Here is a 27,644-nt window from a genome sequence, read left to right as displayed (position 1 = left end):
ATTCTACAAATGTAGGGGATAGTGTGAATTTCTGGAGACCAGGAGATTCTCGGTGGCATTCACGCATGCCAGCAGCAGCATCTTCAAGCTGTAATAGTATTTGCACTTTGTCGTGCACATCCTTTTATAGTATGACGGTAGATGGTGGCCATTGAAAGACAACACCTGTTCTACCTCAAGCTGTTTTTAAGCTATTTTTACTGACCATGAAATGCTCTTTGACTGAAAAGAAATAAAACATTTTTGAGCCTTTTTTTCCCTGAACATAATCCCTAGGTGCTTTCTTGAAAGAGGGTTATGATCCTTTGTTAGAAAGAATGTAGTTGGCAGTTCAAGAAGCGAAGGGTGGCACATTAGTAGTTATAAAACAGAATGTCTGCCAATTGTAACCTAAATTAAAATCTTGTAAAGGAAACATTTTTTGTCATAAGGAGGAAATGGGTCATGTTAGACCTACTGATTCAAATGACAGAGAAAATGAAGTTTCACATGTTGATGAAATACTAAGCCATCAAAGAACCTTTGGATGGATTAGATAAATGTGCCAGGAGCGCAGCGTGAATTCTGCTGAGACTCTTTGATGACAGAGCTTAATACCTTTAAGGCCTTCAAAGAACTTCCATTGTGATCCAGTGATAAGAATGAAATGCTAGCCATGGATAAAAAGTACATTCGAGATAAATTCATTTAGTTATATTAGTAGTACAGAGGGAGGAAAAATCAAGTGAAAGAGTTCTGAAGGAGTTAAGGAATACCACATTAGAGTCTAGCTTAAATACCATAAAGACTGAAGGCTTCTGATGGAGTGGCCTAGCATGCCATATAAAGATACGCCTTTTCATTGATGGCATTAGGAATGGCTGAATAAACTGGGATTATGTTCACAGTATTCACTTTTATTCATGAACGGTAAACTACAGGTATTATCATGCTGTGAACCTAGCACAAACTACGTTAGTAAGAATGTAATGAATGAGACTAGACTATGCAGAAGGTTGCTAACTGCAATGGCTCATGACACTGAGTATCCCAGGATTAGACCAAGCTTCGCAGGTTAAGGGCATAGTCCTCTGTAAGTCTACCCTCACTTCTAATCAGCCAGCTACAGATTTGAAGGTTCCCTTTACCCCCTCAGGTTTTAAAAATTCACTAGAATGACTTCTAGAACTCAAGAAAGTGCTGCACTTCCATTACAGCTTTATTGTAACAGATACAAAAGATTTGGGAGGGTCCCAAATGCAAAGCTTCCCTCGTCGTCTCTGTGGAATGAGTTAGGATGTGTTACCCTTCCGGTACAGATATGTGACAGAATATTGCAGTTTGGGGAAGCTCACCCAAGCTTCAGTTTTCAGAGTTTTTATTAGTGTTTCATTACATCAGCATGATTGACTGAATCATTGGCCCATCGGTTGAATTCAGTCTCTTACCACCCCTTTCCCTTCCCAGAGGTCATGCCGATATTACATTGGCTCAGAGCCCCAACTTTCTAATCCCGTTAATCGTTCAGGTGTGGCCAGTCCCCATCTTGAATCATCTTCTTCACATCAGTTCTGTAGGGCCTTCACCGTAAGTTACCTCAATAACATAAATTATCAGTACCCTGTATTCCTATCACTTCCAAGAATTTAAATTTATTTTTTGGTCTTGCCATGTGGCTTTTGTGATCGTAGTTCCTTGACCGGAGATTGAACTCAGGCCGTGGCAGTGAAAGCACCAAGTCCTTACCACTGAACTGCTGGGGAATTCCCCCAAATTCTAAGAATTTAGATGCTGCCTCCCAGGAACTAGAGACAAAGGCCAGCCAAATTCTTTACTACACAATATTTTATTATCTTAAATATTGATAGTGTCTTTGGTGTTCTGTATTAGGGTAGTAATTTACTTTTCTGGCTATCATTATTCCAAGAGATAAGTCAAGGTTGAATAAACAGATGTTTTTCCATTTAAATAGTTCCCTTTAGCAGGTTCATTGCATAAAAGCATCTCTCAGTAGATAATATACTATGTAAAGAATGAGTTAAAATCAATTCAAACTCAGTATGGAACAAAAAATCTATACTCTCTCTTCTTACATGCCCATTATCTTAATTTCTCCTCTCACATCCTTCTTATCTGTGCTCAGTTTCCAAGAATCTAAACCTTCAAATGTTCTTTATTTCCCAAAGCATGATCAAATGATAACACCAGTCTTTTTTCTTCCATGTGGTCTTTAAAGGGGATCTTACTATGAGCCAAGAGATCTTATTATAACCTGATATGTTTATGTCAGTCCTGCGTTTAACACGTAACGTAGGGAGCATCTCTCATGAGCTCATGCTCAAGAGCTCTTTGATGCTCTTTCAGTTTTTGTCCTTCTCTGGCCCACTGCCACTTTTGCTAGTGCTTGCTATAAATTTGCTAATGTTCCTGCCTAAAGTCCTGTCTCCTAGAGCTTCTGATACAGTTAGTCTTCAGGGCACTATATTCACTAGAATCTTCTGTACTGGCCTTGATCCCTTATATACCTGGAACTGTTTGTCTTCCCCTTTTTCTCTCCTGCTTTGGTTCTCTAATGGGAAACACTTTCTTTAGCCTCTGCATCAGCTCAAACTAGGAACCCCACTACATAAAAATATAGAAAGACTTCCTTTAGTACTCCAGCATTCCTAGCCTCCAGCTTTTTACCTTTTGATTGGCATTGTTAGGCTTCTTAAGCACTGTACCATATAATGTTATAATGGTAGATCTGGGAATGGCTGTTCAGTAACACCTGAGCTGTCTCATTTCATTTACTCCCATTGCAGTGACTTCAGTTAAAGAATCCCAGAAACCTGTAGTCTTGATATCTGTAGACTTCCCCTCAGAAGGACTATGCCTAGACAGTTCTTGATGTTGGAGTCAGCTGTAATGAGCCTCCCGCTACAGACTCACTCCAATATTTATCCTCACCCATCATTCTTCGAAGAGTCCACAGCTATCCCAACTTCCTCACATTTAGCACATAATGTCCTAGGTTTGAAATAGAGAAAGTGTGTATTAGATATGAATTCCCTCAGTTTCTTGTCACATTCTCTTCATTTTTCTGAGAACGGTAAGTACCTATAAGGCTTATCCTTTCATTTGTTCTTCTGACTCCAATTCTTCATTTCTTTCTACTTCAGATTTTCCCTCTCATTCTCATCCTCTTTCCCTTTTCAAGACTCCAGCTTCCCTCTGTCCTTTCTCTGCTTTCTATCCTGACAGCCTTCCCCTAGCTTGCATCTCATGCTAACCTTGTTACCAGATCCAGCAGACTCTTTTTGTTTCTCCACCTTCCCGCCCATCTTCTAAGGATTTGGTATTCCCCAGGAATTCTATCCTAAGTCCACTTCTTTTCTTACTCAGTGGCTTCTCAGCACCTGCATCTAGGTTGATAATTCAGAACTTCTGTCTGTTCAGCACTTCTACCCAGTCAATAGTATCAGCCTTTCCTTCTCTGCTTAACACCTGATGGTGCAACTCCGGATTAGATTTCTCCCCTGAATGTCCTGAAGGCACCTTGAACATACTGTATACAAAACTGAAGTGAGATTGTTCTACACCAAATCCTCTTTTCCCCCCTCTTATGTTTCCTCCATCCTAAAGGAGATCAGTCCTGGGTGTTCATTGGTAGGACTGATTTTGAAGCTGAAACTCAATACTTTGGTCACCTGATGCAAAGAGCTGACTCACTTGAAAAGACCCTGATGCTGGGAAAGATTGAGAGCAGGAGGAGAAGGGGACAACAAAGGATGAGATGGTTGGATGGCATCACCAACTCAATGGATATGGGTTTGGGTGGACTCCGGGAGTTGGTGGTGGACAGGGAGGCCTGGCATGCTGTGGTTCATGGGCTGGCAAAGAGTCAGACATGACTGAGCACTGAACTGAACTGTTGTTTCCTCTGTTAGTGGATAGCAAGCGTTATCTGCACAGTCATTTGTAATCCTGTGATATCACATCCCTAACCTGTATCTGTCAGAGAAGGCAATGGCAACCCACTCTAGTCCTCTTGCCTGGAAAATCCCATGGATGGAGGAGCCTGGTACGCTGCAGTCCATGGGGTTGCTAGGAGTCGGACATGACTGAGTGACTTCACTTTTACTTTTCACTTTCATGCATTGGAGAAGGAAATGGCAGCCCACTCCAGTGTTCTTGCCTGGAGAATCCCAGGGATGGCAGAGCCTGGTGGGCTGCTGTCTATGGGGTCGCACAGAGTCGGACATGACTGAAGGGACTTAGAGCAGTAGCATCAGCAACCTGTATCTGTATCAACCTCTGTATCTAGTTGGTCTCCCCAGTTAATTACTTTCTGTTCTATTAATATCCTTGTTTCTAGAGGCAGAATATATAGGCAGTGGCTAATAGCAAAATCACAGCAGATGGTGACTGCAGCCATGAAATTAAAAGACGCTTACTCCTTGGAAGAAAAGTTATGACCAACCTAGATAGCATATTCAAAAGCAGGGACATGACTTTGCCAACTAAGGTCCGTCTAGTCAAGGCTATGGTTTTTCCTGTGGTCATGTATGGATGTGAGAGTTGGACCGTGAAGAAAGCTGAGCGCTGAAGAATTGATGCTTTTGAACTGTGGTGTTGGAGAAGACTCTTGAGAGTCCCTTGGACTGTAAGGAGATCCAACCAATCCATTCTGAAGGAGATCAGCCCTGGGATTTCTTTGGAAGGAATGATGCTGAAGCGGAAGCTCCAGTACTTTGGCCACCTCATGCGAAGAATTGACTCATTGGAAAAGACTTTGATGCTGGGAGGGATTGGGGGCAGGAGGAGAAGGGGACGACCGAGGATGAGATGGCTGGATGGCATCACAGACTCGATGGACGTGAGTCTGAGTGAACTCTGGGAGTTGGTGATGGACAGGGAGGCCTGGTGTGCTGCGATTCATGGGGTCGCAGAGAGTCGGACATGACTGAGCAACTGAACTGAACTGAACTGAATAGCAAGGGCTCTGGAGCCAGACTACCTGAATTCAGATTCTCACTCTGCCACTTAGTAGTCATGCGACTTTGAGTAAGCTGCCTGGTCTTTCTCTGCCTCCACTTCCTCACTTGTAAACTGGAGACATTCAGAATTCCTATCTTAGGGTTATTAGTTGGATTAAATGAATTAATAAAATGTCAAGACCAAAAAAAAAGCATTATAACAAAATGTTCAGTACTTACTACTCAGAATTAGCAAACTGTTAACCTTTTGTTGTTTGCTACAGATCTTTTTCTTTAAAAAATAAAATAATAAAGATGTGCTAAAAATTTCTGTACTGTCTCACCAGAAACTCTTTTCCAGAGAGAATTACTAACATGAAATAGATGTGCATCCTTCCAGTTCATGATTGTGTGGTTTTAAATTTTTTCCATAAGTTGCATTGTGTTAAAACAATTCAGTGAGTATTTTTGTAGTCTCCTCATGTACATGTATGAGTCTCTTCGGTGTATAGATCCAGGAGTAGAAATGTTGGGCATAGGATAGGACAAATTTAAACTTCATTTGTTATCGCAGATTACTAACATAAACTCGTGGTATTTGTGAGTTCTCATTCCCTGTGCCCTTGCTGACTCCAGCTGCCGTCACATTTCTTATCTTTAGCCTCAGTTCAAATACTCTGTTCCCGTTAAGTGAGCTTCTTTTTCCTTTGGCATCTTTGTATGCAGAATGCAGCAAATTCATGTAACACCTTAGCTCCCCATTAAGTTTTTTAACAAAAGTAATTTGTCTCAGAACCTGTTGGTTGTTTAGTCGCAAAGTTGTGTCCTATTCTTTTGCGACCTCAGGGACTATCGGATTCCGCTAATCTGTTATTCCCTCTCATTCTTTAATTCACCAAGCCTTTTTCGTTTTTTTTAAATTGTTTTCTCTCCTTTTTAAAGTTTTTTTCTTTATATCTTTTTTCCTCTTTTTAATGTCATCTTAAAATTACTTTATGTGTTTGCTGAGAAATGTCATTATTAACCTCCTCGTTTGGGTTTAGCATATTCTTTGCATCAAGGTAGTTCTTTCTCTTGTGTTCATTTATAGCTAATACTTGCTGCAGCTTCCTGAGGTCACTCCATACCTTTTGTTGGATGACAGCAACTGTTTATAAATCACATAGGCATTTAGCATTTTGAAATGTTGCTGCTTGTATTCTTTTTCAAGTAAATGACAAGTGATTGACTCTGAGAATGTGAATTTCCACTATGTCTAAATATAGCATAAACCATGGATGGTTGTGGGTTGTTTTTTGGGGGGTTTTTTTTTTTTTTTTTTGGCCTTTCTAAGTAGAGGCCTTTGGCTAATGGTTTGTGTCAGTCTTTAACCTTTGGAGAAGTTGTATGTTGATCTTGTGCATTTGGCTTATTTAATAAATGTGCCTGCCCGATTACATTTTTCCTCTAAGGGAAAAAATGCAGCATTTTGTCTATCTAATAAAGTGACATTGCAGTGCCAAATTCTATTCAGATAACTTCAATAATTGCTAATTACTTAAATAATCCTAATTCCCCCCCCCTAATATTCATGTGAAAAAAAACTTTTTTAACCTATGTGGCCATGTTTCTTTCCTACAACAAAATTATAATTATTATTTGGGGGATGGGGGTGAGCCATGGGCTTGTGGGATCTTAGTTCCCTGACTGAGGATTTATCCAGGCCCCCAGCAGGGGAAGTGCAGAATCCTAAACACTGAATCATCAGGGAATTCCCTTAAATAATTTTTTGATGTTTTATCTAGAAAAAACTGGTTTTCAGTGTGTGAAATTAGAATATTTATTTTTCTAATTACTTAACTTTTCAATTCTTTTGTGCTGTATAAACACATAGGCCTCTCTGGTAGCTCAGACGATAAAGAATCTGCTTGCAGCGCAGAAGATCCGGTTTGACCCCTGAGTCAGGAAGATCCCCCTGGAGAAGGGACTGGCTACCCACTCCAGTATACTTGCCTGGAGAAGTCCATGGACAAAAGAGTCTGGTGGACCACAGTCCACGTGTTAGCAAAGAGTCGGACATGACTGAGCACCTAACACACTCATAGAACCACATATATTAGGCTATAGACAGAGTAAGGTGATCCTTTGAATTAGCAGTGGTTAATTTTTATTGCTGAAAATTCTGTCTGAAATCTTCACTGGAGAAATTGTTCGTTCCTGGACTGCATATGCTTTCAGAATGTTGGTCCTAATTCTGCCCTGCTTTGTTATCCTGAGAAAGGTAGCCACTATGCATATTTATCTTTTGTGAGCTCCTTGGCTTCATGTTGTTCGTTCACCACAAACTGAATCCTTACTGCCAGCCAGGTTTACATAGTTTAATACTTAAGATCGCAAGAGATAGGGAAGTTAAGAGAAACTGGATGATTACCTGACAGTACTGCTAATTTAGTAGTGATTAGTCTGACTGACCATAAATAAAAATAGGATCTCTGTACTACTATGTACTATCTACATGAAAAGGGTAAGTTTACTACTTTCTTTCTTAAACACAGTGTTACCAAGTTACTACACATTTTAAGTATTTTTTGAAATAAATATGCTCTATAAACCCGAATTGTCTTTCTTCTTGGTACATATTAACGATGATACAGCATTTTGGGTAAGAGTTTAGAGAGGAGCATCTGTCTGCCCCGGTTCATATCCTGCTTCATATCCTACTCTTACCATCTATGTGACCACGGACAAAGCAATTTATCTGTGCCTTACTTTCCTAATCTGTAAAATGGGGATATTGAAACAGCCTACTTCCTAGAATTGTTATGAGCTTTTTTTTTTTTGAGTTTTACCAGTTTATTGCTACCAACCCATCTCCCTCCACCCTCATTCATGCATGCTCAGCCATGTAACCCCATGGATTGCAGCCCGCCAGGCTCCTCTGTTCATGGACTTTCCAGGCAAGAATATTGGGTTGGTTTACCATTTCCTTCTCCATGTTATGAGCTTTAAATGAGTTAATTATGAAAGGTATTAGAATAGTACCTGCACCGGTAGGCTGTTTATGAGTAGTTTTTGGTGTTAGTTTCTTGTATTTCTTTTATAAATTTCTGATTCCCATTTCTCTCCTTTTCTCTTCGGTTTTTTAAGACCTTTTTTTACTTTAAAGATTTTGGCCCTTTTATGTTGAAAATATTTTTGTTACATGATTTGCCTTTTAATCACTTACATTTTTGTCATACAAAAATATATTGAAACTATTGTAAATTTTGTTAATATTTTTCTTTGATAGCTTCTAAATGTTTACATCATTCTTGGGAAGGACTCTCATACAATAATTATAAAATATTTCCTATATTCATATACTTTTATAGTTTTGCTTTTTTAGGTTACAAAAATTTAATTTTCCCTCTAATGCCTATTTGCATATGGTGTTGGGTTGATGCCAGCCTTTCTGTGCATGATTTATTATGTATAATACATACATGTGGCATTTCTCTTTTGTTGGTTGCCTGGTAGCTCAGAAATTGTATATAATCAAATCTCTGTTGTTTAGTCACTCAGTCATGTACAACCCTTTTGTGACCCTGTGCACTATAACCCACGGGGCTATGGAATTTTCCTCTGTCCATGGGTTTCCCAGGCAAGAACCCTGGAGTGGGTTGCCATTTCCTTCTCCAGGGGATCTTCTTGACCCAGGGATCGAACCCACATCTGCATTGGCAGGCAGATTCTTTACAGCTGACCACCAGGGAAGCAATCAAATCTCTGATATGTCCCTAGTAAATAGCATTACTGGCTGGAAGAATGTATTTTCAAAGATGAGTTTGAATATTGAGTGCATATGTCTATCTCTTTCATGTTGAAACAGATTCTCAAAAGCTCAGATTTTAAATATCAGTAACAGTAGGTACTCAGATGTATGCATTTAATAGACCTCAATATTTTTTTTCCTCGTCTTTCTATTGTAAAAACCTACCCAATTCATTTAAGTTCCTTAATCATGTTGACTTACTGTATAGCTATCTATTACATAAGGAAGGTGCATTTAATTGACTCCTTAGTGTTGTGGCAGAGATATATTTTGCCATTTCTGTCTGTGGCTTCCTGTACTTGACACCTACACGTCCACATAGCCTTAGGTAACCCTAGAAGTATAGGCTTTGCGCCACAATAAAAGTAATTTTGTTTTAGTAAGTACCAAGAAGCTGGAATCTCTCTTTTACTTGAAGATTTAGAGAGGAAAACATATGTATTTAAAATAAATACATTATTACTTTTGAGAAGTAAAGTTAATATGAATTTTTAATGTTTAATGGCAAAGCTCTAATGAGAGCCCAATGAGGCTGTGCACTGAGGCAAGCACCCTCCTCCCCAGCATAGGCACATTCATACAAACTCCAGTCATTCTCTTCTGTTGAGCTTTGTAGGATTTATGCATAAGAAAACTTGAGGTATACAAGGCAATTGTGCACCCTAGGTGGGCCTCAGTCAGTCTGCTATCATGCAGGGTGCAGCCAGGACACAACAGATAAAGCTTCAACCAGCTGCTGGCCTAAGGTGATTCTGACCATGAAAGAAAGCTGTTATAACATTTTTGGGGTGCCCAGTCTGTGAGGGATACTGCCGCAAGTGCTTGACCTTTAAGCCATTCAAATCTTCTAACCATTTATCAGTTAAATATTTTTTTCCCTACAGTCTGCTGCTGCTGGTGTTGCTAAGTCGCTTCAGTCGTGTCTGACTCTGTGCAACCCCCACAGACGGCAGCCCATCAGGCTCCTCTGTCCCTGGGATTCTCCTGGCAAGAACACTGAAGTGGGTTGCCATTTCCTTCTCCAATGCATGCATGCATGCTAAGTTGCTTCAGTCATGTCCGACTCCCTACAGTCTATGGGATTGCAAAGAATCAGACGTGACTGAGCACACACACACTAATGCTAGTGCATTCAAGTTTCCTATTATACCACTACTTCCTTTCCAGGCAATAACTGGCCAGTTGGTTCAGCAGCACTCTTTAATTTGTTGTCAAGTAGTGTGGCTTATTAGCAAGTATTGGTCATGTAAATTGGTTGTATAACTTTAGATAAGTCATTTTACTTCTGGGCACTGATAACTTGCATGTTTATCATACAGTTGGATTTGGTGGGTCCTAAGAAGATCTTCTAATCCTTGTTCACCTCTTCACATTGTGCCTCCTCCTCATTATCCCTTGCAGCTTTTCCTTTCATGATACCTTACTCACTTCTTAAGTGAACTGCACCTATGCTCTCTTAGAGTTTTGAACGTAAAAGAGTCAAAATTAAATCACAAAATTTCTGCAAGAACGCAAAGAATTTTGCTGCTTAGTGAGTGCTGCCATCTTGTGTCTACCATTTTATGAGAGAAACAATTTTAAATGAGAAAAATAATATATTTAAGTATTTTTTGGTTTGTTTCAGTGGATTTTTTTTCTTAAGCCTAGTCATTATATTTAGTGGCCCAGCAACCTTGGTCATATTGAAATGACAACGTCAGTTAGAAAACAGCTTAGCACTTGTTTGTAATACCTCCTTTTCTGTTGTCCTTTAGTCAAACACAGTATAATTGAGATATGGAAACTAATATGAATCTGTGTTGGGGTTCAAAATAATTCCATTTCAAAGTCATTTTTAAAGAATTAGTATAAGATGTGAATTCTTCTGTGATGTATGCTCAGCAGTATTAGTATTGCATCTCTTGGTGGTTAGACCCCATTACGTGCAGTGGTTCACCCTAAAACTCTGCTGTCCTATTTATTGACAACAGATTGTCAAAGGAAGATGAAAGAGTGACACAGAAAGTGTTTTTTGCTGTGATGTAGTCCCTTGTACGAAAAAAAAAGAGAAAACTTTAAATGAAACTGACCATAAAAACAGATGACACTGAGAAAATTTTGGCCTTAATCTTTCAGGTGTCTTTAAAAATAGTCTGTCGCCCTTTATAGACATTTGCTTTTAACAGACAATGTTTGTTTCTTTGAACGTGTTAAATGGCTTATTACAGCTTATGTTCTTTTGTACTTTTAAAAACGTAGAATGTGATTATTTTTAAAAATTACTGTTTTACATCCATGGAGTTGTAGCTTTGGAAGAAAACTCTAAAAATCATAGTTCTTGGAGGCAAGAATTCCCTGGTTCTGATACTGGGCAAACTTTTAAAGTGAAAATCATCATCTCCCTTACAACACTGACCATATACTCAGTTCTTATTATATATCTATTGCTTTACTTTCTTATCTCTTCTGCTTTTATAGCAGAAGAGTCTAGGTGGCCTCATGATTTACGCAGGCTCACAAGACCAGTGTATGTCAGAATTGTGTAGAACTAAGTGTTCTGGCCCTTGTTTAGGGCAAGAAAACAGTAAAGTCACCAAGAGTAGTATTTTTAATTTCCAAATTACTGTGTTGTATTTCATTTCCCTTGCCTATTTTGTTTTAATTTTAGGCCACTGAGAGGTATGATATATTTGATCCAAGACAGTCCATTTCAGTCCAGGAATCTACAGTGGTGACAAGGACATGGGACTCCTCCTGCCAGATTCCAAATGGGTCAAGACAATTGACATCCTGGCTGACAACGGTGAAAAAGAACCTTGGATTATTTTATTTTATTTTTGTGGAACACCACAATCCCAAATCCATAGGACACATCAGGTAACCTAACCTCTCTTATCATTTGAGAAAAATTAGAGATTTTTCTTTCAAAATCGTAAGCAATCAGAGTACTTTAAATAACCCCTTCCCCCTTAGTAACTTTACTGTTTTGAGAATGAATCACTTAACTTCTGTATGAATATAATTAAGGAAGCCTCTTTTTTTGTTTGTTTTTTAAGCTTTTCAGATGTATTTATGGATTCCTAAGATAGGTTTAGATATTTCATTGCAAAACATTCTTTTAGGAATAGAACTCTGGAATTTTCCGTATAGAAAAAACAAGGTCTACTGGATTTTTCCCTTCTCAATATTTAATTATGAAATTTTCAGAAGCACAGAGAAGTTGAAAGAATTTTACAGTGAAACCGTTTAACCACCCCTGCATTCCACCATCAGCATTCTATTGTACTTGCTTTAACCTGCATCTGTCCCATCCCTCTACCTGATCAGTTCATCTTCATTTTTTTGATGCATTTTGAAATAGGTTGTTCTTACCACACCCACACAAATTTAATTATGTGAGGTGATGCATTGCATTACTCGTTTCACAATATATATGTGTATCAAATCATCATATTGTACACCTTAGGCTTATATGTTGTTATCAGTTATATCTCAGTAAGTATAGAAAAAAATAGCAAGTGGTTTGCTTATAAGTTCTGCTTCTCAGGTTCACATATCTCATATGTCCTAAAATGAGAGCTTTATCTGATAAGTTCCTATTTGATATTCAGTATAAAGTTCCCATTGTTGTCTTAAACTCACTGAATATATGAAATATATTGGCTTCTTTTGTATTTGATCTCCTTTGAAGTACTAAAGCATCTGGTAATGTATGTTGTTTGGCCCCGAGTCATGTAAATCAGGAGAGTTTTCAGTGCTTGATTCATAGTGCTGGAGAGTTATTAGTGCAAATTCACAACTGTGTTTTGTGTAGAATGTCGCTATTCTTTAAGTTATTTCCTTTTGGAATTGCAAATTAATTTAAGAAATTAGAAATTTCAGGAATGCTAGATGAAAGCTCTCAAACTATGACAGGAAGATTTTTTTCCCACGGGATAATACTCATAATATCCCTTCAGATAAAAAGGTTTCTGATGTCAGCCAAGTATATATCTATACCTCTCCATCCATTACCTTTCATCTGGGTAGGACTTATTCCTTAATGTTTCTTACGAACTTTCACAGTGGTGTGCACATCAAAATCACCTCATACCCTTACTATGTCCCTTATCTCATTGTCTTATGATTATTTTAATTTGGATATATTTGCCACTAAACTGTATGCTCTTTGGAAGCAGGAATTTTGCATTTATCTGTGTGTGTTTGACATTATTCCTGGAACTCAAGATACTTAGTCCGTGTTGTACACTAACTGAATGTAAGGGATATTTCAAATTGAATTAAAATTTTTTCTTGCTTGCTAAGGCTTCAAGTTCCCTGTAGAATTCTAAAATAACCTTTGCTAATGAGGATGTCTGATACTGTTACTATAAAAAATGAAACTGAAACAATGAAGGATTTGGAGGCAGAAGTGAAAGATACAACCGGAGTTGAAAATCTTACCAAATCAGAAAACTATGGGAAGATTCTGGCAGAGAAGAATGAACGTTGTATTGACAACAATATTGATTTGCAGGTAAACAAGATTTTTTCATCTGGCTACAAGCATTAAATATTCAATACATAATTATTCTTTTCATACAAAACTCACTTTCAGAATTGTGTAAGGGTAAGGTAACCCTTTGCGACATGCCTATCAGCTGCTTTGGGTGCTCACCTGGATTAGCTTGCTGAATCTAGCTCTTTGATTTGCTTGTATCACCTATTTCTTTTTATTCGTATCTGGCCAATATTGTTTTTCTAGTGGCTTTATACTTTTTCATTCCATTTTGCACCTATCAGTGTTGTGAGAGTTCAAAATAACCTAAGATTAGAGGAGATTAGAATAGAGAGATTGAGACTGCAGGAGTTCTGTTGGCAAAAACAGCCCTGGGGAAGCAATCGATCAACTGTGACTGAGGGAAAAAAAGAGATTGGTGAAGGAAAAAGGTCACTTGAGGCTTTTGATGCTACACATGTATGATGACCTAGCGCTAACCACTGAGAAGGCTTTTAATTCCAGGCATAGATGAAAATTGATGATGGGCCACAGATTCAAGGTAGGTAAAAATTGTGTCAAGTAGTACTTAACAATGCTTACTTTTAAGTGTTCTTGTTATTTGTTGCTGTACAGTGGATAATCACAAAATAAGGCCTTGCAATTTTAAAATGACATTTTCTTTTTTAATATCTCGTGATTTATGTGTTGGGAAATGGAGCAATGGCTTGACTGAGTGAATCTGGTCCATACAAGGCTTCAAAAAAGATCCCTCACTGATATTTAAATGTCAGGTGGCCTGGCCTGAAAGGTCCATAACTGTTTTGCTCACTTATCTGGCTTGTTGGTGGCAATAGCTGGAATGCAGGCTGAGCTGGAACTAGGATCACATACCTGGACTGCCTCCAACACAATTGGCCCAGGCAATCAGACTCATTATAGGCAGCTCAGGGGTTCCAGAAAGTGTTCCAAGAGCCGAACAATTCTGCAAACATCCTTGTGACCTAGGCTTGGAAGTCCCAGAATGTCACTTCCACTGTTGTGTTTTGATAACACTTGTTAGTAAAGCCAGCCCAGATTTAAGGGGAGGGGGCATTTGATCCTGTCTCTCAGTAGGAAAGACTTTTAATCTACCATAAGCTGTTAACTTAAAATACTGTCTGATACTTCTGTTTTAGTTAGCCCTATACTGCTAAGTCACTTTAGTTGTGTCAGACTCTTTGTGACCCTATGGACCATAGCCCACCAGGCTCCTCTGTCCATGGGATCCTCCAGGCAAGAATGTTGGAGTGGGTTGCCGTTTTCTTCTCCAGGGGATCGTCCCGACCCAGAGATGGAACCTGTGTCTCTTATGTCTCCTGCGTTGGCAGGCGGGTTCTTTACTACTAGTGCCACCAGGGAAGCCCATACACTGGTAAATTAAAGTGCTGTGTCTTACACTTCTGTTTTAGTTAGCCCTGGAAGTAAATAACTCTATTTGGGGAGAAAAATACTCTTACCATTCTTTCTACATCGTAAAGACCTTGAAGGCTATGTGCCAAAACTTATACTTTATTCTTTTAGAATAAATTAAGAAGGTTCTTTTAAAGGTTGTTTTATTCTTTCATTCACTCAAAAACTGTATTCTTCATTAAGTGCCAGAAATGTGTTAGAAAATGATATCAACTCATACAGCAGTAAGAAAGCATTTAGATTCCACTGCTTAAGTATAGTCAGGTGGCCATTATCTAAGAAATTTGGAGGAATAACAGTTTTTCTAGTCATTTTTAGAAATAGCACTTTTTAAAACAAAAAACTGTCATGCCTGCCATCAGTATACCCAGTGATGGCAGAAAGTCAGAATCCTGATTGGATCAGAGAAGATGCTTAAATTCTATTGCATTTGTGATTGAAATGGTAAAAGATATCTTTCTAGTCTCTTTTCTGCACCAAAGGTTCACTCTTCCAGGTCATGCTTCTCAACAGGCGATTAACTTGGATTATGGCATACACTGAATTTACTGCAGGTTTGTTTCCAGACCACTGCATTGAAGCAAATACCACATTAAAGCGAGTCACACAGATTTTTTGGTTTCCCAGCACATGTAGACACTAGACTATAGTCTGTTAAAATGCAGTAGCAGTATGTATAAAAAAATAGTCAGACCTTAATTAAAAACACCTTATTGCTAAAAATGCTAACCATCATCTGAACCTTTGACAGATCATAATCTTTTTGCTGTTGCAATGTTTTGCCTTGATGTTGATGGCTATTGACTGATCAGAGTGGTGGTTGACCTTCAGGTCACTGGCAGTTTCTTAAAGTAAGGCATTGAAATTTGCTGCATCAATTTACACTTCCTCTCATGTCCAGTTTCTCTGTAGCATGGAATGATGTATTTTACCTTCAGTAGAACTTCTTTCAAAATTGGAGTCAGTCCTCTCAGACTGTTGATGCTTCGTCAGTGAAGTTTATGTAATATTCTAAATCCATTGTTGTCATTTCTGTAATGTTCACAGCATCTTTACTAGGAGTAGATGCCATCTCAAGAAACCACTTTGCTCACCCGGCACAGGAAGCAACTCCTCATCTGTTAAAGGTTTATAGTGAAATTGCAACAATTAAGCTACATCTTCAGGCCCCACTTTTTTTTTTTTTTTTTTAAGGATAGTGTTTTTCGTTGTCTCTCTCTCTCATTTTTTAAAAAATATTTATCTATTTATTTTTGGCTCTGTCAGGTCTTAGTGGCGGCATGCAGAATCTTTGTTGAGCTGCATAGGCTTCTCTCTAGTTGTGGTATGTGGACTCAGTAGTTCCAGCACATGGGCCTAGTTACCCTGTGGCTGGGATATTAGTTCCCCAACCAGGGATCGAACCCATGTCCCCTGCATTGTAAGGCAGATTCTTAACCACTGGACCACCAGAAAAGTCCCCAGGCCCCACTTCTAATTCTAGTTCCCTTTCTGTTTCCACTCCATATGCAGTTACTTCCTCCACTGAAGTCTTAAACCCCTTAAAGTCATCCATGAGAGTTGGAATCAAATTCTTCCAAACTTCTATTAATGTTACTATTCTGACCTCTTTCTGTGAATCACCAGTGGCATCTAGAATGGTGAATCTTTCCAGAGGCTTTCTGGGCTTTGCCCAGATCCATCAGAAGAATCACTATCTGTGGCAGCTACCTTACAGAATGTATTTCTTAAGTAATAAGACTTAAGACATTGAAAGAACTTGAAAGTTGAAATTACTTATTGATCCATGGGCTGCAGTGAGGAAGCCCGTGTGTTGTTAACAGGCATAAAAACAATATGAATCTTGTACGTCTCCATCAGAGCTCTTGGTGACCAGGTGTATTGTCAATGAGCAGTAGTATTCTGAAAGGAATCCTTTTTCTGAGCAGTAGGTCTCAACAATGCATTTAAAATATTCAGTTATACATGTTGTAAATAAATGTGCTATCATCTAGGCTTTGTTGTTCCATTGATAGAGCACAGGCAAAATAGGTCTAATATAATCCTTAAGGGCCCTAGGATTTTCAGAGTGGTAAATGAGCACTGACTTCAACTTAAAGTCACCAGCTGTGTTAATCTCTAATAAGAAAATCAGCCTGTTCTTTGAAGCTTTGAAGCCAGTCATTGACTTTTCCTCTCTAGCTATGGAAGTCCTAGATGGCATCTTTTTCCCATAGAAGGCTGTTAGATCTGGCTAACTTGCTGCAGCTTCTACGTGAGCACTTGGTGTTTCATCTTGCATTTTTATGCTGTGGAGATGGCTTCTTTCCTTAAATTCTGTGAACCAACTTCTGCTGGCTTTAAATTTCTACATCTTCCTCACCTCACTCCACATTCATAGAACTGAAGAGAGTTGGGGCTTTGCTCTAAATTAGGCTTTGGCTTAAGAGAATATTGTTGCTGGTTTGATTTTCTATCCAGACCACTAAAACTTTCTCCATATCAGCAGTAAGGAAGTTTCAGTTTCTTATCATTCATGTTTTCCCCTGGAGTAACACTTTTAATTTCCTTCAAGAACTTTTCGTTTGTAGTCACAACTTGACTAATTGTTTGGCAGACAGGCCTAGCTTTCCACCTGTCTCAGCTTTCAGCGTACCTTCCTCACTGTGCTTAATTTCTAGCTTTCAGTTTAAACTGAGAAAGATGTGACTCTTACCTTTTCTTGAACACTTAGATGTGAGTGTAGGATTATTTACTGGCCTGATTTCAGCATTGTTGTGTTTCAGGGAATAGGGGTCCCTGGGGAGAGGGAGAGACTGGAAATGACTGTCTGGTTGGCAGAGCAGTCAGAACACACACCACATTTATTGGTTAAGCTTGCCATCTTACATGGGTGTGGTTTGAGGCACCCCAAAATAATTGCAGTGGTAACATCAGAGGTCACTGATGACAGATCACCATGACAAATAAAATAATAATGACAAAGTTTGAAATATTGTGATAATTGCCAAAACATGACAGACATAAAGAGAGCAAACGCTGTTGGAAAAATGGTGCTGCTTGAAGCAGGGTTGCGACAAATCTTCAATTCATAAAGCACAGTATCTGCCAAGCACAGTGAAACGAGGTGTGCTTGTATTACATTTTCTGCCATGTCTCTTGTGTAGCTCTTGGCAGTAAACACAAAAAAGTTCTGATGACCACTATTGAATCATGGCTCAGTGGTTCATACTGCAGGAGAATTTCATGCAGTCCACAAACACTTACTGAAAACATATTCCATGGCAAGGAAATAGTGTAATAAAGAAAAATGGGCCTGGTCTCTCATATCACATTCCATATAGTATGGTGAGGATAAAGACTGGGAAGAGGAACAAAGAGAATATGAGAGTTCGTTTTATGTTAATCCATTGAAATGCTGTATTCCTTGTTTATTCAAATGTTTATTAAGATTTTACTTTTACGTGGATATATTTACTCTGCTTGGAGATTTTGAGGCTCAAGATTCCTCTATGCAAGGTATCTGGCAAGGGGTTTACAGTCGAAATAATGTACACAGAGATTTAAGTAATGGAAATTAGGAATCGAAGTAGATAAAATTAGAGAAAAATTTTATGTTTTAATATAAATAAGTCAACTTTTAAGAATGAAAAGGGAATAGTGTCTTGTTAAAAAAAACCTGTTTTATCTGGTTACCTCTTAATATGGAGTTACCTATTCTGAAATGCCTGTTTTTTTTAAGATACTAGTAGACATTTCATCTTCTTTTTCTACCTCTAGGATACTTCCTGAAGGTTTCATTTTAAACAGCAACTATTATTTTTACTCAAATTTATATGTATGTGCTGATTAAAAGTGACTTAGGAAAATGGAAATGTTTTAAGGAAGCAAACATTTCATCTGTTTCCAAGTCTTAATTTCCTGACCATCCCTTTAGTATTTTATTGAGGAAAATTAATTTTTGAATGAAGGGATGTCATAGTATAAAATTATAAAGAACTCTTATGATATTCTACTATTTGTTAAAGACAGTATTTATACAAACTGTTCTTTTATCCATTTGTTCACTAATATGTGATCCAAACCTAGATGATTCCCTGGTGCCAGAGATTGCACGGATCTATAAAACAGATAAGCACTACTGAGTATCTCGGGAATGGACTCAGAATTGTGCCATGTGATGCTACCTTAAAGTTAGAATAACCTTCATCATAGCTGAAGTAAACTTTAAATTATTGTTCCTTTTTTGATTTTCTCATCTGGGTGCTGTCCTGTCAGGCCTAATCTTTTTTCATTTTATTTTTTGTTTACCTCCATCCATTCATTCATGTGCTCATTTGAGAAGACTTTAGTTCTATCTTCAGAGGATAAATGGTTCTAGAAACTGTAAAGCAGTTACAAGAGGCCAGTTGCCCAAGGAGCTTTATTTTTTTTTAATGGAGCATGTGTATTACGTGGCCAGTTTCTTCATTCTAACTTGGTTATGAGACTGAAACCATTCCTCACTCTGCTTTATCATGCTGAAGAATCATCTGAGGGGGAGGGAGATGGATGCTGAGTTGTCCATCAAAGGAAGCAGCATTATTCTAACCGTATCCATCCGTGTTTAAACCGTCCACTGTTAGAGGTTTGAAAGGTTACATGATATGCTTCATGTTTATAACTGATGTGCTGGAGAATTGGTGTTGAATTTATAGCATCAGCAGTACAGAAAATGTGATGTATTTTATGCCAATAAAGGAATGACCTGTTCTTGTTTTATAGAGAGTGGAAACTGGAAGTCACACACCCTTTGTATTCTAAAACAGGGTCTCAAACATTTTGTAATTTTTATGTATATATTGCTAGGAGTCTTGGTGCTGTTAGTTAATCTGTCTTCGAATACAGTGTTTAATATAGCACTGAATAAATGATGCCAGTTGTCAGTGGATGACTAATCAACTAATAGCTCTGTAGTAATTGATTTTTTCTTCAATAAAGCTGCATAAGCCATGATAATAAACAATAGTATCATCAAGCTGGAGAGAGGCCAGCAGACATTAGACATCTCCTTGAATGTTTCCAAGCAGATATTACCTTAATTAATAGAAAGTTCTTTGACCACTTCTTGTATAAATAATTTCGCTTGTATGACAGTGTTGATTGTTTTTTATTCACTTTTATTAGGGACTATAATCTTTTAAGAATTTTTATGACTACTTTGTTAAGAATTATTTAGAGTTAATTCAAGCAATCTGTCACATTAATCTCAAGAAGTTCACTTTCCCACATAATTGCTGTGGAGTTCTGAATTGTTGGTATGGTCCCAAATAATTGTACAGAGTTTTTGATTAGTAATGTTTCTATTGCCACACACACACTATTCCTATAAATGAATGCAAGTAAAGTAGCAGAACACAAAGTCAGCACACAGAAATCAGCTGCATTTTTATATATTAATAGTGAACAATCTGAAAAGGAAATTGCAAAAGCAATTCGATTTGCAAAGAGATTAAACAATAAAATACTTAGGAATTAACTTAATCAGGGGGGTGAAAGATTTGTTCAGTGAAAACTACAAAACATTGCTGAAAGAAATTACAGATGACATAATTAAATTGAAATAATATTCATTGTCATGAATTGGAAACATCAGTATTGTTAAAATGTTAATACTGCCCAAAGTGATCTACAGATTAGTGCAATTCCCATCAAAATCAAATGTCATTTTTGCAGAAATAGAAAATCCCATTCTAAAATTCATGTGGGACTTCAAAGGACCTGGAATAGTCAAAACATTCTTGAAAAAGAACAAAATTGGAGGAGTCAGTTCATGACTTCAAAACTTACTACATAGCTACAGTAATCAAAGCAGTCTGATGCTGGCATAAAGACAGACACATAAGCCAGTGGAATAGACTAGAGAGCCCAGAAATAAATTCTTGCATATATGATCGGATGATTCTTGATAGGAGTGCCAAGGCAATGGAGAAAGGATAGTCTTTTTAAAAATGGTGCTGGGGAAACTAGATGTCCACAGGCAAAAGAATGAGGTTGGACTCTGACCTAAGACCATATATAGAAATTAACACAAAATGAATCAAAGACCTCTAAGAGCTATAAAACTCTAAAATTCTTAGAAGAAAACACTGGAAGAAAGCTTCGTGACTTGATTTTGGTGATGACTTCTTAGACATAACACCAAAGGGGTGAGCCAAGAGAGCTTTCTCAGTCCCCAGGCCTGCCTCTAAGACATCCCACTGCCCAAGATGCCTGTTATAAACTACACACCCAGGAGGGCAGGGACCATAGTGCCAGAGCTGCTGGACCCATTTATAAAGTCAGCAACATTAAGAAGGGCAAAGGCTGAAGACTGCAAAACCACAAAAGAGACTGAAGAAGGTATGGGGTGAGACTGCCAAGATTCTGCATCCCAGCAAGCTCCCAGGTGATGCCAGTGTTACCCATTGACAGTTCTGTGGGCAGTATGTTGAACAGTGCTGATACAAGAAAACAACTGTTAAGCTGTGGAAGCTACTCTTATCAAATGATTAGTGAAGCCATACGCCCTGCCCTTGGCATCTTCCAGGATCACAGGCCCTGTGTGATGCCCACAGTGAAAACCTGCATTGCAGAGAAGACATGCTGATCTTGTCCCCACAAAGTGGGAGGAAAGTTGCTGGAACAGCTCACTTTTACCAGAGAGAGAATGGTATTTCTAAGAAAAAAGTTAGTGCTCAGGTCTAGGGCAAGAGTGTTTATTGGTGGCCTCAGGGTGGCTAGGTTTCCATTTGAAAACTGCACACCTTTGTGAAAGTTACCTTTACCACCACCATCCTTCATGAACCTGAGGGAGAAATACCTAGAGGAACGATGCCCTCTGATGACATTTCTACTGAAAAGGATCCCGAATTGGCTAGAGGAGCTCAAGGTTATGACCAACCATTTTGATGTTAGAGTCATAGAACTCAGGAGTCACAGAACTCAAGAGTCACAACTCAGAATTGAGCCCCACAAACCTGTTTTTCAGAAACTTATTTCAATGAATTGCCAGTGTCACCTGGAGATCCAGTGGCACAGGCAGGACTCAACCCTAGCCTTCTACCTTTGCGTACTTCTGGAGCACCATGCTGCCCCTTCATGATCCTTCCCAACCTTGTTTGGGCCCAGCTCACCTAAAACTAGCATCTGTGTTTCGGTGCATTTTACACTCAGACTTTTTGAGTCTTGTACAAGTTTCAACATTTGCTGAAATGAGGACACTCCAAGGGGCCACCCTTGGAGTGGGACTTGCTTTTAATTCTGTGAAACTTGACTGATGAGAGCCAGATAAGACACCAGGTTGATCTTCAGTTGGTTGGATTTGAAAGGATTAAGTAAAGTGTTTCCCCACACACACACACAGATACACCACCAGTTGGTTCAGGAAGATGCTCAGTGTCTTTATCAAGCTGGTAAGGGGTAAAGACTCGGGACATGTGAATCTTACTTTATCTTGATTCCTGCCACAAGAAGCTTTCTTTAGCTGAAAGCTATTGTGGAGACTTATTCCAGGATGGCTAATGGAGATCTATTAAGCAGTATATCAGCCATGAGTTTTCCAGAAATGTCGAAAGTGTTTTGAAGACCATCTTGCAGTTTGCCCCAAGCCACCCAACTTTCTTTGCTGAGAGGTTGTACTATTTTGTGAAAGATGCTGGCACAGACAACTTCATGCTGGTCAGGATTGGGGTTCCTTGAAGTGATATTGATCATATAACATGTATTGGGTTGGCCAAAAACTTGGTTTAGGTTTATGCGTATGTTATAGAAATGCCCTAAGGAACTTTTTGCCTGCCCCAGTAGAACAGATGTTCAGTCAAATGTATCAGAAGACTCTGGACCCAGTAGTTTCAAATGACAGGAGAGGAGACCATCAAAGGCTACTTCTGACCATTGTGGGCCAGTAAGAGGGATCTTTTCAATGAAGCCATTCACATGTGGGTATTGCCTTGACTCCAGTGTTATTTTTTCTCTATGTACAATCAATGTAAAGCTGCGTCACAGTATTTTAGTAATGATTCAGTGTTTATTCTCGCTGCTCTCATGTTCTTACTCTAATCGGAGTATCAAATTTTGGTGCTCTGATTAGCATAATAAAGCATGATTCACATTGTTCTTTTTCTAATCGGAGTACCAAATTGGAAAAAAAAAAATCACAATCTCTTAAGAAGAGGTAGGGGGAAACATAGGACAAAAGCTTTACAACATTGAATTTGGCAGTGATTTTCTGGCTGTCACACCACAAGCAGGCAGTTTGGACTTAATGAGAATTTTAAAAATTTTTAACAGCAAAAGACTATAAACAGAGTAAAAAGACAGTCCATAGACTAAGAGAAAATATTTGCAAATCATTTGTCTGAGAAGATATTATAACCATAATATATAGAGAACTCCTAAAACACAACAACACAACCCCAAACAACCCAATTCAAAAATGGAGAAAGGATTTAAATATACACATTTTTAAAGAAGTTATACAGATGGCCAGTAAGTACATGAAAAGATACTTAACATCACTAATCACTATGGAAATGCAGATCAGAAGTACAAGATACTATGTTACACCGTTAGGATGGCTACTATCAAAAAGTAGAAAAACAAGTGTTGGCAAGGATGTGGGGAAATTGGAACTCTTGTACACTGATGTTGGGAATTTAAAATGATACAGATAATATGGGAAACAGAATGGCAGTTCTTAAAAAAATTAAAAATAGAGTTAGTGTGTGATCCAGCAATTACACATGCGGATATATATCAGAAGAATTGAAAGCAGAATCTTGATGAGATATTTGTACACCTGTGTTCATAGCAGCATTAATCACCATAGTTAAACATGGAGTCAGGCCAAATGCATTTATCTTGAGATAAATAGATAAGCAAAATATGGAATATGCATATAATGGAATAACATGTAGCCTTAAAAAAGAAAGAAATATGTGATATGTTGCAACATGGATAAACTTGGGGGTTATTATACTAACTAAAATGTCAGTCATTAAAAGATAAGCACTTTGTGATTCTACTAACATGAGGTACTTTGATTCAAAATCAGAGACAGAAGGTAGAATGGTAGTCACCAGGGGTTAGAATGAGAGAAGATGGGGAGTAATGTTTAATGGCTACAAGATGAAAAGAGTTACAGATATGGAGTGTGTGGATGGTGACACAATATTTTGAATATATTTAAACTGAACTGCACACTTAAAAGTGATTAAAATGGTAAATTGTATATGTACTTCTCCACAGGAAAAAAAAAATTGAGAAGGAGGCTTGGCTTGGGCTGAGCTAAAATCCAAATATATGTAGGCCACATGGAGGGTGGAGGGCTGGAGCAGAATGGGGGTGGAAAAGTGAAAGGCTTGCCTTAAATAATAAAATCCACTTTAGAAATAATTCATTCTTATTTAAAGCCAAATTTCTTTTCTCTGTTGTGTTTGCATGTGCGTATATGGCAGATTTTTGGTATTTATTATGTAATTAGGATCTTTGTCGTTTGATATGAAATAATGTGATTTTTATTGAATAATGCCACTTTGGCAGTTTATGCTTTACTTATATAGTAGCTTTCTATTGCTGCATAACATAGCACCACAAACTTAGAGGATTAAAACAATGTCCAGTTTTCAACTCATAGTTATGTAAGTTGGGAGTTCGGTTGAGCTCAGCTGAGTTCTCTGCTTAGGGTTTCTCAAGGCTGAAAGCAGAGGTGTTGGCCAGGCTGGGCCCTTAATCTGAAGACTCTGGAGAAGAGTTTGTTTTCACACTTATGCCAACAACAGCAGCGCCTTAGTGTTTCGCAGCTGGAGGTCTGAGGTCCGTGTTTCCTGGCTGACTTTGGCCACAGGCCACCCTGTGCCCCTGGAGGCTACCTGTACCCTCTTCTGTCCCCTCTCTTCAAGGACAGCAGTGCAGTGTCAGGTCCTTCTCACCCTTTGAATCTGACCTGCCGCCCCGCTCCCAGCCAAAGAAATTTTAAAGGGCTCGCTTGTTTGGGTCAGACCCAGCTGAATTATCTCTATCTTAAGAGCAACTGACTTCGTACTTTAATTACATGTGCAAAATTCTTTCACAACCTTATTTAGATTAGCATTTCATTAATTTACCAGAGGCGGGAAATGTTAGAAGGCTATCTTTAGAATTCTATCAATCACAAATAGTATTTGACTCACAAGAAGGTTTTGTTTATAGTTGTGATATAAAGTGCACGGGACTAAGATTCTGAAGATCTTGGGTTCTGTTTGACTATTTAGTAACTCTGATCCTGGACTGTAAGGCTCTTGAGACCAACATCTGTGTCTTATTCATCTTTATAAGCCTACTATGTGGCGCAGAGTCTGGCATGTAGCAGGAACTTAGAACACGTTAAGTCACATTGAGATAATTTTACCTCTCTGTGGTTTAATCTTCCTTCATCAAAGAGCTCTTGTGAGTTAAAACGGAGACGGTTAAAGCATGTGTAAATCTATGGAAATTCTAAACCATTACTATAGGGACAGTGTACAGCCTCCCCAAAGCCCTTTTCTCTTTTAAAAATACTTTATTGTATTTATTTGGTTGCACGAGGTCTTCTTGCAGCGTGTGCAGCATGCAGTATGTGTTCCCTGACCAGGGATCAAACCGGGCCTCCTGCATTGGCAGCAGAGCCCTAACTACTAGACCACCGGGGAAGTCCCTCATTTTTTAAATCCACCGTTTTACTGCACTTTTTCAAGAACTTTGAGAATTAACCCAAATAGTGTGAACTTTTATACAAGGAGAGGAAACTGACATAACTTGACTAGGATCACCTACTCATAAGAAGCAAAACTAGAAATTTGAATCCGGTCCAGCATATGAGTGCAGTTTTTACTTGCCAGTTAATGATTTTTTTCATTAAAAACAAAAAAAACAAAATTTTAAGACAAAGTGATGTGCCATTGATACTTAGAACTGTAAGGGATTCAATCAGAAGACTGAAATAAATCATAAATTGTTTTCCTTAGAACTTATTTAGTGATGTGCATTTTGCTCGTATTCATCTCTTGATTTTTCTCCAATTTTTTTCTGTAAACCCTTACTCTATGTAACATAGCCTCTTTTAATTCCATATGTAGTGGTAACAGAAGTCCTCTTGAATAAATTAAAGAAGTGAGTAAATAGAAGACAGAACCAACATGAAGTTCTCTTAGCCAGTGCTGTTACGTGCATTTGTGCGTGCGTCCGTATCATTTCTTCTCTTGAAGAAACAACGTCATTTCTTTTTCTTTCCTTCCGTTTTTCTTTTGTTGTTGGTACTGCTGATTTTTACTGTTGAAAAATCCAGGGTCAAAATCCGAAGAATACAGTGCTTCTTATTTCAAGAACTTAGACTTCAAAATGGGAGACAGACCACACTGGTGCTATAGATTCTTATTTCTGTTGGTTCTACAGGGAACACCTTTTTGGATTCTGGAATGAAATGGTGGCTTTTTTTTTTCATATATGAAGCATACTAATCTAGGTATTAAGGACTTTGTTTTATGACTGGTATCAAACTGGCTGCTTGGTTTTAATGAGTTTAAGTGATAGATACCTAGGCCTTGTACTGTTTGGGTTTCGGCTTAGAGAGGTAGATTAGAAGGAGATGGAAGCAAAGAAAATCTTCCAGAGTCCAGTTCACAAGCCCTTCAGCTGTTTTCTCAAACCAAAGCCTGGTATCACAGACCAGAGCCACTCACCCGAGTGGATTCCCCAGTTGTGTGATTGATGATCTGGTGGGTAAGGTGAACATGCCTATTGGAACTTTGCTCACTTTTCTTCATTTCTACTTCATTGTCCTACCCTTGACCAGACAAATAGGATTCCAGCTGATAAACTGGAGTTGTGCTGTGACGTACAACCAAAACTACCAATAAGTCTAAGGCTTGGTGCAGTGATTTCTGTCTGGAAAAACTTAGAGATCATATAGTTAACTGAGAATTTGGCTCCAGGGGAATTTTTAAGTTATTATGGAAAAGTTATATTTAAGTAGTACTTCCAGTTAATGTAATTGCGCTGAAATTTGCCCTTTTGATTTTGGCTTTTAGCATGGTGAAGTACAGTGCTGAAAAGGCTCAGTAGAGAAGTGGTGGTACTCTGATTCAGTGGGCATTTGAAACATTGTCTTTAGTATCATAAGTTTGGAACTTTGCTAGGCACAGCCACTTAAAATTCCTCAGGGTTTCTTGTGGGTTCCCCCCCCAACTTTGACTAAACTGTAATATGTTACAGAATACAAAAAATGTGTATTTTATTTTGCTACTAAGACATTACCTTATAATTCAGTTTAGTTCAGTCAACACAGAAGTTACAGCTGTTTGGTCATTTAAAGAACCTGGCCAACTCACAGAAGGATTTTAGAAAATCCACAAGTGTGCTTTTGGGAGGAATCAATATTTCTTTACTTGAAACCAACTCTGATTTCCTCGTTTTCCATTCTTGGTGCAGTTAGTTTCTCTGTGGTTTAGGATTATGAACTAAGAAACAATTTTTCTGTTTCAGTATGAAATTTAATACAAATCTTTCTTGTGTATTCAGCGGCCATTGCAGTCATTTGGACAGACAGGAAAAAGGTCTAAGGTATAGTAAATATTTTGTGCTGGCATGCCAAGGGCCTTCCCTCATGCTTGATGAATCTTTGTTTTCATACAGCGCTGCATTCAGTTTAGTTTTGTCACATTTCGTTTGGGGCAGAAAGCTTATTTTGTTTTATTTGGGGTTTTTGTCTTGCCTAGTCGCTTTTGTGCATCGCTTTTATATCTTTAATGGTTCTTTATCTGTAGAGAAAATGGCTCTCATCATTCTTTGGGTTTTGAGATTGAAGTTACTCCCATCCTTGCTATTGCTATTATTTTTAAAACTGCAGTTATTGTTTTCCCTCATAACAAAGAGTTTTAATGGTATTTAACAATATATTTAACTTGCACATTTCACCTACATCTATACACAGCAGAAACTATTATAAAGAAACTTAAACTCTAGCCCTAGATTTATGAAATGTAGCGTTAATTTT

At 38.3% G+C, this 27,644-nt stretch overlaps 1 protein-coding gene across 1 annotated transcript in view; it reads left to right on the top strand.

Annotated features, from left to right (window-relative positions):
- The first annotated feature begins 11,478 nt into the window (after positions 1-11,478).
- R3HDM1 (R3H domain containing 1) overlaps positions 11,479-27,644 on the top strand; it is a 95,115-nt gene continuing 78,949 nt past the window's right edge. Inside the window, exons 1-3 of the mRNA XM_052636283.1 lie at positions 11,479-11,583; positions 13,012-13,222; positions 27,170-27,211. Of these exons, the coding sequence (XP_052492243.1) occupies positions 13,052-13,222; positions 27,170-27,211 (213 nt within the window). The 5' untranslated portion in view covers positions 11,479-11,583; positions 13,012-13,051. The remainder of the gene's footprint in view (positions 11,584-13,011; positions 13,223-27,169; positions 27,212-27,644) is intronic.

Source organism: Budorcas taxicolor, chromosome 2 (genome assembly GCF_023091745.1).
Source record: "Budorcas taxicolor isolate Tak-1 chromosome 2, Takin1.1, whole genome shotgun sequence".
Taxonomy (NCBI): Eukaryota; Metazoa; Chordata; class Mammalia; order Artiodactyla; family Bovidae; genus Budorcas; species Budorcas taxicolor.
Note: the sequence above shows the minus strand (reverse complement) of the source record. Positions and strands in the feature narration are given on the sequence as shown.